A 12,960-nucleotide genomic window follows, 5' to 3' on the forward strand; every position below is an offset into this window, starting at 1 on the left:
AGAAGAAAGATGCCCATAGGTGTGGTGGATTCATATGCAGGCACACATCCCCAAGGATAATCCTGGTAGCAATAAAAAAATAGTACTTTTTTAAAAGGGCAGTTGATTTCTTATTGGTTGGAATTCACTTTATAACTTGGGGTCAGCATCCACAGGAATAGTAAAGCTTTAATTTTATTTGAAGTGGTACTTCAGATGTTTAAGAGGGAAAAAGAGTTCTAAAGATTGTCCTCTGGAGGGAGAGAAGCATCAGCTTAGTATTTGCAATACTTAATTTTTCTGCAATTCTTTCTTAAATAAGAGATTAAGGGAGCTGAGTAAGGGCACACCTGGTAAGTACCCACATTGCCAAGCTCAAGGATCCAGTTTCAATCTCCTGCTCCCCACCTGCAGCGGGGATGCTTCATGAGTAGTAAAGGTCTGCAGGTGTATATTTTTCCCTCCCTCTCTCTATCTCCCCATCCTCTCTCCATTTCTCTCTGTCCTGTCTAAGAAAAATCAAAAGAAGAAAAAGGAAAAATGTGCTATGGATTCACAGTGCCGGCATTGAGTCCTAGTGATAACCCTGAGAGTGAGAGATTAAAATTCATAATTTACTTAAAATTCCTTTCCTACTAGTCTACCCTCACCCCCCAACCTCTTGTCTTTAATGACTAAGTCTCCTCTATCAACAACTGGGTAAAATAAGCCATTGGCTCAAAAAAAAAGCAGAGCTATCTTGACACCTGCATGTTTCTCTATTTTCATGTTCTGTAAAGTACACTGGATATAATACTTTTAAAATATGTCAAATGAAACTTTTTAAAGTGTATTACTTTCTTAGAAGTGTGATCATAATACTTTATTATAAGTGTCATGTATTCCTTTATCCCAAGTATCATAATTCCCTAGGAACCATTTAAAAGGTACATGGAACAAAGCATTTTTGAAAAATATTAAGAATCTGGAGCTCTCCATTTAGTGTATGCTAAGTGTTATGCAGCCTCCTCAAGAGCTGCTTTTGGGTTAGTCATTCAAATTAAATCATTATTCATATAATGAACAAGCCCTTGACAAACAACTCAAACTATCTGTTAAATGCAAAGATAAATTCTTAACCTGGAAATACATATTGCATGCCATAATATCTTAAAGTTGTTAAATACAACAATAAAAAGTCACCAGAGGCAGCTTAAACTGGGAGCTGCAGGTGGTAGGGAGAAGGTGGCACCATTTTGGAACACAGGCTTAGCCCCAACAAGGCAGGCAACTGTGTGGCCAGCCCAGGCAGCCGCAGAGAGTAGTAGCTGGAGGCTAGAGTGCAGTCTGAAACAGGCCACTGTCGTTTGGGCATTGAATAGCACCACTCATCACCTTCTGAACTAGACTAAGGTAACAGGGAAGGCTCTCGCCTAGCCCCACCCTGACCCCAAGACAAATAAACAATATAGGCACAGCTGGCTGAACATCAGAAGCCATGCTTACCCAAAACATGAAGGAGGACTCAACTGTCCAAACTCACAAAGATTTGGAAAAAATGTCTGAGTTTGAATTCAGAAAGCTATTATTATGAAGGCAATGCAAGGCTCCAACCATAACATATAGACACAAAATGATTTCTCATCTCAGAAGTCATTGCATCAAAGAGCTATAAAATATACAAAGAAAACTCTAGTATATGAAAGAAACTACAGTATATGAAGGAGCTACATTATGTGAAGAAAACTTTGGATCAAGTTGAGACCTTATGTATGAGGCCTAGTAAGCAGAATAAATCAGCCTGGGGACAATATCAGGACTAGAAGATAAAGCGACCACACTCTTTGAGTACAAAGCTGCTGAAGAGAAGTTCACAAAAAATAAAGCAATTTCCTGTGAAGTATCAGACTACAGCAGAAGAAAAACTGTGAGAGGTAATGGGGACAAAGAGAAGGAAGGAGAAGAATATTTTTTAAAAATCATAGCAGAAAATGTTCACACCTGGGCAATGTTCAAAACATATCCATCAAGCAGCTCTGAATCCCTAATGGCCCACTCCATGAGAATAGGACTAGAAAGCTGGATCAGGGCAGAGAGAAACTTCCAAATATGGGGAAAGTATGTAAATACCATTAACTGTAAACCCCATCAATCTGACCTAACTTTATATTTTAATGCTTTTCAGCCACCAAGTTGCAGTTGATACCATGACACCAGCCTGACTTCCCTGGGCAGACGACCTCACGAATGTCTCCTTGAACCCCACCTCTCCAGAGCCCTAGCCCACTAGGGAAAGACAGAAAAAGGCTGGGAGGATGGACCAACCTGTTGATGCCTATGTCCAGCAGAGAAGTAATTATAGAGGCCAGACCTCCTACCTTCTGCACCCCATAAAGACCTTTGGTTCAGACTCCTAGAGGGATAAAGAATAGGGAGCCTTCCAATGGAGGGGATGGGATATGGAACTCTGGGGGTGAGAATTGTATGGAATTGTAACTCTCTTATCCCACACAGTCTTGTCAGTCATTATTAAATCACTAATAAAATAATAAATAAAATATTCCTATCATCTAAGAATTTTTTTAAAAATTGTAAATTGCAAATAAAAGACATAAAAATGCATACATACCTAAAACCTTCCAATGTCTCTCCATAATTTTAAGGAAAATCCCAAAGCCCTTCAGGACCCACTACAGAATTCAATTCCCATGCAACTTTATGGCCTTATATACATCTCCTACAGATTCATCTTTTATTCCAGTCACAAAAAATATGACTAGAATATCCATTTACATTTTTAAGTTTCCAGTCACATAAAATTCATGACTCACCTTCCACAGTCAGGTGAACACCCAGTTGTTACACTCATCAGCCACTACTGCAACTTCTAATTTCCTACTAGAGAGACTTCCTGGTTCAGGATTCTCAAAATGGCTTAGGGTACCACCGCTATGATTTTGCTACACCATTTACCTACTATTTTATGACTAATACCTTTCTTCAAAAGATGTACTTTCATTAAGTTATCAAAATTTAAATTCCATATGATTACCACAACAAAGGTGAAACCATTAAATGCTGCTGAACTATGAAAACACTGGAAATAAGAACAGCTGTTCCAAGTTATTTGTTTATTTTTATTAGTGGTTTAAAAATGGTTTACAAGATGATAAAGTTGCAGGGGTAAAGGTCCTTCCCACACCCACCAGCAAAGTTTCATGCCTCCCTCTTCCCCCCACCCCCTTAGCCTCCCTAGTTCTCACAGAGAGAAGTCTTATGTTGTATTCCCCTTTCTGTGTATATAAAAAATTCCCAAAGCAATTAAGCCCCAGTGATGACAAACAATGATAGATAAATGATAGGCAGGCAGGCAGGCAGACAGACAGAAAGATAAAAGATAAATTATACAAGTCAAGTTTTTAAACTTACCCCAATAGCTGCTAAGATTGGAGCTTGATAAATCCACTTGATGTCTCCTGCACTAAGTTCCCAACATCTTCGATACACACAAATAATAATAATAATGATAATGTTCATTAATAAGATGGCAAAGCCAATAGGCAAGAAATATTAAGTAACATTAAAGTGTTAGCATAAAGCTCCAGTATCACAACTTTCTTAGCCACTCATCTGTTACTGGACATTTGGATTGCTTCCAAGTTTGAGCTATTACAAATTGTGCTGCTATGAAATTGGTGAACACAGATACACAGCTGTTACAATTATGAAGTCATCTCCTTCACCTCATCTTGGATGAAACCTGAAGGAATCATGTTAAGTGAGATAAATCAGAAAGAGAAGGATAATTGCAGACATCTATTGAGATGAGCTGAGAAAATTTACCCATGTATCAGTAACTGTACTGTAAACCATTAACCCCCCCTTCTCAATAAAATGATTTAGGAGAGAGAGAGAGATGAATGCCAAATGATAACACTCATAGGTGGAACTTAAGAGATAGGACAGAAAGGAAAAATTGGGCTTTATATCATGCACCAAGGCATTCTTCAAATTTTTTAACTTATCTTTATTTATTTATTGGATAGAAACAGCCAGTGATCGAAATGGATGGGGGTGATAGGGAGAGAGACACCTGAAACACTGTTTCACTGCTTGCAAAGCTTTCCCCCACAGGACCAGGGGCTCAAACCTGGGTCCTTACACATTGTGACATGTGTGCTCAACCAGGTGTGCCACCACCCAGCCACCCAAAGCAATGGATTCTAGGGAAGGAGGGAGGGGAAGAAACTGGAGTGGGGGGGGGGGGCTGGAGTCCTGGGGCACAGTGTTGGAAAAGGACCTGAGCTGAAGGTGACAGTGTTTTGCAGACACCTATCACAGGGAGATGAGAAATTATATCTTTGTGTGGACAGCTGTACTGTAAACAATCGAGCCCTCCGATAAAACGATAAAAAAAATTTTTTAAATAACCTCCAATCTCAAGCTTCCAATTAACACACAAATAGACAAATAACAGTAATAAATTTTCTTGTAAAATATTCAAAGTAGTGAAGAAATGTGTAATAAGTTCTAGTTTACCCTTCAGAAATAAGTAAGATATTATATATACTGACGGAATCTTTTGATGGTGACAAAAGACAAGATCACATTTTTAGAGTCACAAAGATATTACAGTCTTCTAAATGCGCTGTTGTAGATTTTTTTTTTAACCTCCCTAGAATGAGTCATAATAATTAAAACTTATTGGTAGAGAAAATCCTCTTTCAGCAGTTAAAATAATCTGTTTTATACTGATGATAGTACAAATCATTCTTATCCATAGAAATGGAATAGAGAAATGACAAAAATACAGTTGACTCTTGTTGATAGAAATGCAATAAAGTGGGAGTCAGACGGTAGCGCAGCAGGTTAAGCGCACGTGGCGCAAAGCACAAGGAACAGAGGAAGACCCCGGTTCGAGCCCCCGGCTCCCCACCTATAGGGGAGTCGCTTCGCAGGCAGTGAAGCAGGTCTGCAGGTGTTTATCTTTCTCTCCCCCCTCTGCCTTCCCTTCCTCTCTTTATTTCTCTCTGTCCTATTCAACAACAATGACATCAACAACAACAACAATAATAATTATAACAATAAAACAAGGGCAACAAAAGGAAATAGATATTTTAAAAAAGCAGACAAAAAAAAAGAAATGCAATAAGACACTGCATATAGGTGATTATTATCCACAGAAAGCAAAATTAACTATGTTTATAGAAATATAATTGATTAGTACTCTACAAATATTAAATTGTGTTGCATTTATTTATTTATAAATTTAAAGCTCAATTTAGTAAATATAAGCATGATTCATTTCACATATGAACCAGTTATAAAATCATTCTGCTTCCCTCACTGCTGAGGTAAAAATAGTTGACAAATGCTAATTTTTATTTACATAAGTTCTATAATTTTATCTTTTATTTTTTATTTGTGATTATAGTGGGTAACAAGAGCATAAGATAAAGGGTATAGTTCCATACCTCCCACCCTCCCATAATTTTATCTTTAATTTTATTTTCTTATGCAATGGCAAAGCATCCCCTCTACTCACCAAACTATAACCCAGTCTTTAATCTTTAATTTTTAAAAGGTAGTTTTAATATTACTTGATAAGACACCATCCAATTTATCCAGTTCTCATTTTTCTGCTTCTGTTGGACTCACTTCAACAAGATTCTAAGTTCTTTTTTTTTTCCCCCTTCAGGGTTATTGCTGGGGATCAGTGCCTGCACCATGAATGGCTCCTGGAGGCAAATTTTCCCCCCTTTTGTTGCCCTTGTTGTTGTAGCCTTGTTGTAGTTATTGTTGTTGTTGTCGATGTCGTTCATTGTTGGATAGGACAGAGAGAAATGGAGAGAGGAGGGGAAGACAGATGGGGTAGAGAAAGATAGACACCTGCAGACCTGCTTCACCGCCTGTGATGTGACGCCCCTGCAGGTGGGGAGCCTGGGGCTGGAACCCGGATCCTAACGCCGGTCCTTGCGCTTTGCGCCACGTGTGCTTAACTAGCTGAGCTACCGCCTGACCCCCCAAGATTCTAAGTTCTATACAAGTAAGAATCACTATTGTTCCTGTATGCTGACACAAGTATCTATAACAATACATAGAATATAAGCAATCAATAAATATTAGCTGGATGGAAATGGCATCCTTCTCTTTACCTGGGGAAAAAAAAGTCAATACTGAGTCCCTAGTAACAATAGCAAAAAGAAAATTCTTCCTTGGGAGGCCTGGGCAGTGATGCAACCGATAGAATACACACGTTACCAGACACATGGACCCCGGTTCATGTCCCTGGTACCCCTTGCAGGAAGGATGTTTCACAAGCAGTAGAGCAGTGCTGCAAGTGTATCTCTCTCTATGTATCTCTCTTCTTCACCTCTCTCTCTATCTCTACTTCTTTATCAAAAGAAAGAAAAGGGGGGAAATGGCCACCAGGAAAGGTGGATTTGTCAACTAATAACCCTACTGGCAAAATTAATAAATAAATTCCATATGTAATTTCTGATTTATAGGACAGAAAGTACTATAAGTGACAGAATGACAAAAGACAGGTATAACAATGTGAATAAAAGCTTTCCAGTGTACAGTACATTTTCCACTGCATACTCCTTATTAACAGATGTGTGTCTAAACAACTAGAGTGGAAATAGCCGCCAGGGATATTGTTAAAAGAACCCTTCTACTATTCTTATACTCCACATAAAATAAAAATGCCCAATCTCAAAGCAACGCCTGGTCTGATCATCGTATTTATTTATTGAGTCTCTGAAACCTGACCACATGAAGTCAACCTTCATCTCTTACCACTTACATCAGTGCAACCTTGGACATTCCTTTTTGCCCTCAGTATCTTAGTCTATAAAAAATACAATTAAATTCATATTTGCAAAATTCATAAAGGATACCAGATGTGGTCAGCACCCCAAAATGGTAGCTCCTTCCATTTTAATTACTTTCCTCTGGGATGGAGAGTTGATAATATACCAGAGGCTGCCATCACATCAAGGCAATTTTCCACATGATATCTCTAAAAGGCAGTGTCATTGGGCACAGCAGAAAGTGTGAACTCTAGGCAGAAATTCTGAGCCTTCAGAAAGTGGGAGGCTCTTTTTCTACTTCTTTCTCTTCACTCACCTTGCATCAGCCAGAGTCGCTCGTGCCACAGCCCAGGCTGCCACAAATACCGCTGGAAACCCTACAATCAGAAAAAGATTCAGAGTACACTTTTTTTTTTTCAGATTAAGGGACTGTTTTCTCCTGCTCACATAATATACTATGGGGATAAACAGGCATGGAAAATGATGTGTGAACAAGAAATGTTCACTGCTTCCTCTTATTCATCTGAGTAATGAGTCAAGTACATGGTGGTTATTTGTTCCCCATCTTCTGAAGAGGAAGGCAAGTCCATTTTTCACTGACTCAGAGATTGGTGTTTGTGGGAAGGAAGCAGGCAGTGACTGGACATTCTTTGAACCCTGCCGTGCTGGCTGCTACATGCTTCAAGGAGGAGGGTACAAGTGGATCGTGAGGATCTGCAGGGAGGCTTTTGTATAAAATATTATGAGTTTTTGTTATAAAAGAGAGGCTGTAATGTAAAAAATATAAAACCATGATGAAGTCTCAGTAAATTTACTCATCCCCCCCTTCTCCTATTTACCATTGGCTCAAGACAGAAAGAACTGAATGTATGAATGACACAGCAAAAGAAAGCCACTGTATGAGATGATCTAACCATGGCTTATCTATCCTTCCAAATCATAAACACCTTACTATTTTGCAATGTCAGAACTATCATTTGACAATCCACCAGTCCACTCCCCCACCACAGTAAAAAACTGGTTCAAGCTACAACTGAGAGACCCTGATCTCAATATGTCTCTCTTTCACACACACACACACACACACAATTACAGATCGGAACTTTTATGGAACACTACAATCAAGGATCAAAGGATTTAACAAGTAACTTCTCATTGTGTCATCTTTATGAAAGAAGTTTTAAGAAAGAAAAGGAAACACTACAGAAGCTAGTGAACATGTTGCAAGGAGGAAAATAGACTTTAACTTAGATCACTTTTATTAAACACAATATTACCTTCTGCACTTTTTAGAAACACACTTGTAATACAGATATTCTATTAGCATGAGTAAGCGCATAGACTCAAATGGAGAAAAATTCAAACAAAAATGAAAAAGAGTGGCACATCACGATAGAGAGTATCATCTGGTATCCTCAGGGACCGTCTAATTGTACTGAAACTTGATTGGCCTGTATGATTAGTTAGCTTTTCGATTCACTATTTCAACTGTACTTTCTGTTTGCATATGATCTGGTTTTTTAATGTCTGCTCAAATTCTCTGTTCCAGAAAATTTCTGTCAAAATAGAGTTACTGTATTTATGTGCCAATGACTGCTCAAGTCTTAGAACATAGTGAATAAATATTGTCTTTTTTTTTTTTACCTGAAACATATTCTGGTAGGAGAAGCAGAATCAGTAAGCAAATTTTCAGTTATCTATTAGCACTATGAAGAAAAAAAAAAAAAAAAAACTTGGAAGGAGAACTTGGCTCATTCCAACAGGATGGTTCCAAAAGTTCTTATAAAGATCCCTATTCTGGTGGTATACTCAGTAAAGTGCACATGCTACTATGCTCAAGGACCTGGGTTCAAGTCCCCAGCCCTGACCTGCAGCGGGGAAGCTTCAAATGTTGTGAAGCCAAGATGCAAGTATCTGTCTTTCTCTATCCTTCTATACCTCTCCTTCCTCTCACAATTTCTCTCTCTCTCTAAAAAAACTAAACAAAAAAAGGGGGGAGAATAGTCACCAGGAATGGTGGATCATTGGTCATGTAAGCACCAAGCCCCAGAAATAATCCTGGTGGCAATAACAAAAGCAACAAAACAAAAAAAACAAACAAAAATTTCCCTTGCTGTTGTGCTGCTATGCTATCTTTAAAAAGTCCACTTGCCTTTGATTAAGTTTTCACATTTTCTCATTTGCAAATCTTAATCTTCTGCCTCTACAATCTCCTGAGTAACGTTCTCTATACACACTGATTAATAGTGCTTAGGGCTGGAATTGTTTTTTAGATAATTGTAACAAGCATTAAGTATCTAAGTGAAGTTACTCTTCTCATTCTCTTGGAAGACTCTCATTCACAACACTACAAAAATGCAGAAATCTCTTGGGCACTCCTGAAGAAGTCTTCTTAACTAATCTCTGTATCACATTCTTACATAATTAAGAAGACAGGAGGAAAGGTTGAAATGGGGAACTCTGGCAAGTTTAGATGTATTTTTAAATTTAAGTGTTGATCAAAGAGAATTTTAAGTAAATGTTAATGTTACTCAAAATATTCACTGACTTTGAAAACTTAGCTAATTTTACCAAATATGACCAACTGAAAGGAAGCCATCTTTGATCTAAGAGTAAGTATATTTGAACTGTATTCTAGATTTAACTCCTCTATTATGTTCCTTTAAATGAAGATTCGAACCTATTAATAGTTAAAAAAAAAAAAGCAACTATACCTTTTTTCAAATAAAAACCTAGATAGCAACCCACTGTATAAGACAGAGAGCCCTGCCTCAGCTTGACTTTGCTCCTGTGATTGCTAACTTAGCATGATAAAGTCACAAATTGATCGAAATGTACAGAATTAATCCTGAAGTGAGTTTCATCATAATACGGATCCCTTGCTATAAACATGTAATGTCCCACTAACCACTAATGCCACTTCGTAAGAAATGTAGTAACTGCTCAGACATAAAGTTCCAAGCAATGCCTCCTTCTTGCTGTAAAGCACTAGAATTTAATATCCATTGAATTCAGTGGCCATTGCTGCTATTTCTTTAAGAAACCTAGACGTCCCTCGCCATTATTCCAGCAGAACTGTTCTCATCTCTTATAAGACTCTAAAGTCAATACTGATTGAACCCATCTGTCAGAAAAATTACAGAGCCTTTGGAAGTCTGCTGTTGTTACAAAGTGGAGTATCCATTTGTGAATTTTAGATGCTGTATCACCTTCTATGTTAGAATTACTACAGGCAACAAAAGAAATGTTAAAATATGTCTTATTTATAGTCCAAAAAATGTGCATGAAGAATAAAATAAGGCATTGTGTAAAAGGATCAGTCTGAAACAGAAAAGGTACAGTAGAAAATATTTTCATTGAATTAAATATTATCAGCGGACAGAAGCTAAAGAAAACCAAAAAGGGGGAGTCGGGCAGTAGTGCAGTGGATTAAGTGCAGGTGACGCAAAGCCCAAGGACCGGCTTAAGGATCCCTGTTCTAACCCCCTTCCCCAGTCCCCAGGCTCCCCACCTACAGGGGAGTCGCTTCACAGGAGGTGAAGCAGATCTGCAGGTCTGCAGGTGTCTATCTTTCTCTCCTCCTCTCTGTCTTCCCCTCCTCTCTCCATTTCTCTCTATCCTATCCAACAACGACATCAATAACAACAATAATAATAACAACAACAACAACAGGCGCAAAGCGCAAGGACCGGCATAAAAATCCCAGTTTGAGCCCCCGATCCCCACCTGCAGGGGAATCGCTTTACAGGCGGTGAAGCAGGTCTGCAGGTGTCTGTCTTTCTCCCTGTCTGTCTTCCCCTCCTCTCTCCATTTCTCTCTGTCCTATCTAACAAAGATGACATCAACAACAACAACAATAATAACTACAACAACAATGAAAAACAACAAGGGCAACACAAAGGGGAAATAAATAAATAAATAAATATAAAAAATTTAAATGAATAAAAATTAAAATAAAAATTTTTTTAATGAAAATCAAAAAGGATGTGGGATTCTGAAGCCAAAGTGAACTCAAGAGCTAACCTACATAGTTACTACAAATATAAAATATAAAATTAACTGCTCTCCATTTTAGTTTAAACAGATAGTAGTCTATATAATCTTAAACAACTAAGAATAAACCCCAAACTACAGCATTTAATGCTGAAAGATTGGCTGCAGGAAGTGAGATCACTGATGTGTGAGACCTCGGTTCCACAGAAAAAGGAAGAAAAAAAGAAGTAAGTTGAAAGAAAAGAAGTAGAGACATCATTAGTATTCAACTTTGCTTCTCTAAGTATCTTGCTTTGTTATGAATGTGTGTGAAAAGTAAAGGTAAGATATAATAGTTGATTCTCTTCAGACTGCCACCTCTCCAGATTTAAAGGTCTCGAAACTTTACATCAGGCTCAACCTGACGCTGTTGACTGGCTACGGAAGAAGGGCAAACGCTAGAAGAAGAAGACTTTCTCTTTAGGCTGAAGAGATAGCATAATGTTTATGTAAAAGACTTATGCCTGAGGCTCTGAGGTCTCAGGTTCAATCCCAACACCACCATAAGTCAGAGCTAAATGGTGCTCTGGTCTCTGCCGCTGTCTCTCTTTCAATAAAATAAATTTAAAATAAATAAATAGGATAAAACTGCACTTAGTTTAGACTTTCCCTTCCTTCCAATTAATTGCTAAGCACCAGGACAATCAATGTAAAAAAGTATAATTCTTTTTTTTTTAATTTTTTATTATCTTTACTTATTTATTGGATAGACACAGCCAGAAATTGAGTGAGAAGGGAATGATAGAGAGGAAGAGAGACATAAAGACACTTGCAGCACTACTACACCATTTGCGAAGCTTTCCACTTGCAGGTGGGGACTGGGGGCTCGAACCTGGGTCCTTGCACACTGCAATCTATACTCAACCAGCTGTGTCACCACCCGGCCCCAAAAGTGTAATTCTTCACAATAGTATATAATGTGAGCAATAAAGTTCTGAGTATTTACCAAGAGTGCCTAAGTTATAATGATTAGGTCCAAATGAGTAATAAAGGAATTCAAACACGTTCTCTTCTCTAGTGCAGCCATTGAATCACATCACCGGCATGAAGTGTGAAATTGAATTCACTGTGCGCTATCTAGCAAAAGATCCTACAAAGCAACTGTAATGATCTTGGGGGAAAAAAAACTTGAATTTTTTCCAACTATCTTAAAAATACCTGTTTTTATTTTTACCAATTGTTATTTCTTAGTGCACGATTTAAATTAGACTCACTGCTTTTAGTGATAAAACTTAATTCTTGTAGACTAGTGAAGTATTATAGCAAATTGACATTGTCTTCTTCTCCTCCTCCTCCTTTCGCTTCTTCTCTTTTCTTTTGCCACTACCAGTGCTTTACTATTCCAGGCTGACTTTTTTAGATAGAGAGAAACAAAGACTGAAAAAGAAAAGGGGGAAAGACCTCAGCGCTGATGTTCCCTCCAATGTAGCGGTGACCAGGCTCAAACCTGGGGTACACACATGGCAAAGATTCTGTCTTTTTAAAGACTAATCATTAACTGTTTTTAAAAAATAATGGATATTCCTTGCTTTACATTTTCAAATGTTAAAATATATATATACTTATATATGTTTATATATATAGAGATGTGTGTGTATATATATATGTGTGTGTATAAATATATACACACTAATGCTGAGAATTGGGTGATAGCGCAGCAGGTTAAGCACACAGGGCACAAAGCACCTGGACCGGCATAAGGATCCGGGTTTGAGCCCCTAGCTCCCCACCTGCAGGGGATCGCTTTGCAAGCGGTAAAGCTGGTCTGCAGGTGTCTTTCTCTCCCTCTCTGTCTTCCCCTCCCATCTCCATTTCTCTCTGTCTTGTCCAACAACAAAAGCGATAACAACAATAATAACAACAGTAACAACAACAATGATAAACAACAAGGGCACCAAAAAAAATTAAAAAATAGCCTCCAGGAGTAGTGGATTCGTAGTGCAGGTACTGAGCCCCATCGATAACCCTGGAGGCAAAAAAAAAAAAAAAAAATACTAAGGCTAAACAAGTAAAGGAATATTTTTTTTTATGTTAGGGAGGGAAAATTAACCTTCAAATTAAATCTTGAGTCTTGTAATTGCTTTCTTATGCTGAATAACTCATAATGTGGATATTAAAAACTGCTACTGAGAAATGCAATCATTAATCTTAAGAC

The 12,960-nt window shown here is 38.0% G+C and overlaps 1 protein-coding gene across 1 annotated transcript in view; it reads right to left on the reverse strand.

Annotated features, from left to right (window-relative positions):
* Window positions 1-12,960, reverse strand: part of PTH2R (parathyroid hormone 2 receptor) — an 86,100-nt gene that overhangs the window by 21,708 nt on the left and 51,432 nt on the right. Inside the window, exons 8-9 of the mRNA XM_060194018.1 lie at window positions 7,090-7,150; window positions 3,388-3,454 (exon numbers count right to left, since the gene is read on the reverse strand). Coding sequence (XP_060050001.1) covers window positions 3,388-3,454; window positions 7,090-7,150 — 128 coding nt within the window. The remainder of the gene's footprint in view (window positions 1-3,387; window positions 3,455-7,089; window positions 7,151-12,960) is intronic.

Source organism: Erinaceus europaeus, chromosome 7 (genome assembly GCF_950295315.1).
Source record: "Erinaceus europaeus chromosome 7, mEriEur2.1, whole genome shotgun sequence".
Lineage (NCBI taxonomy): Eukaryota > Metazoa > Chordata > Mammalia > Eulipotyphla > Erinaceidae > Erinaceus > Erinaceus europaeus.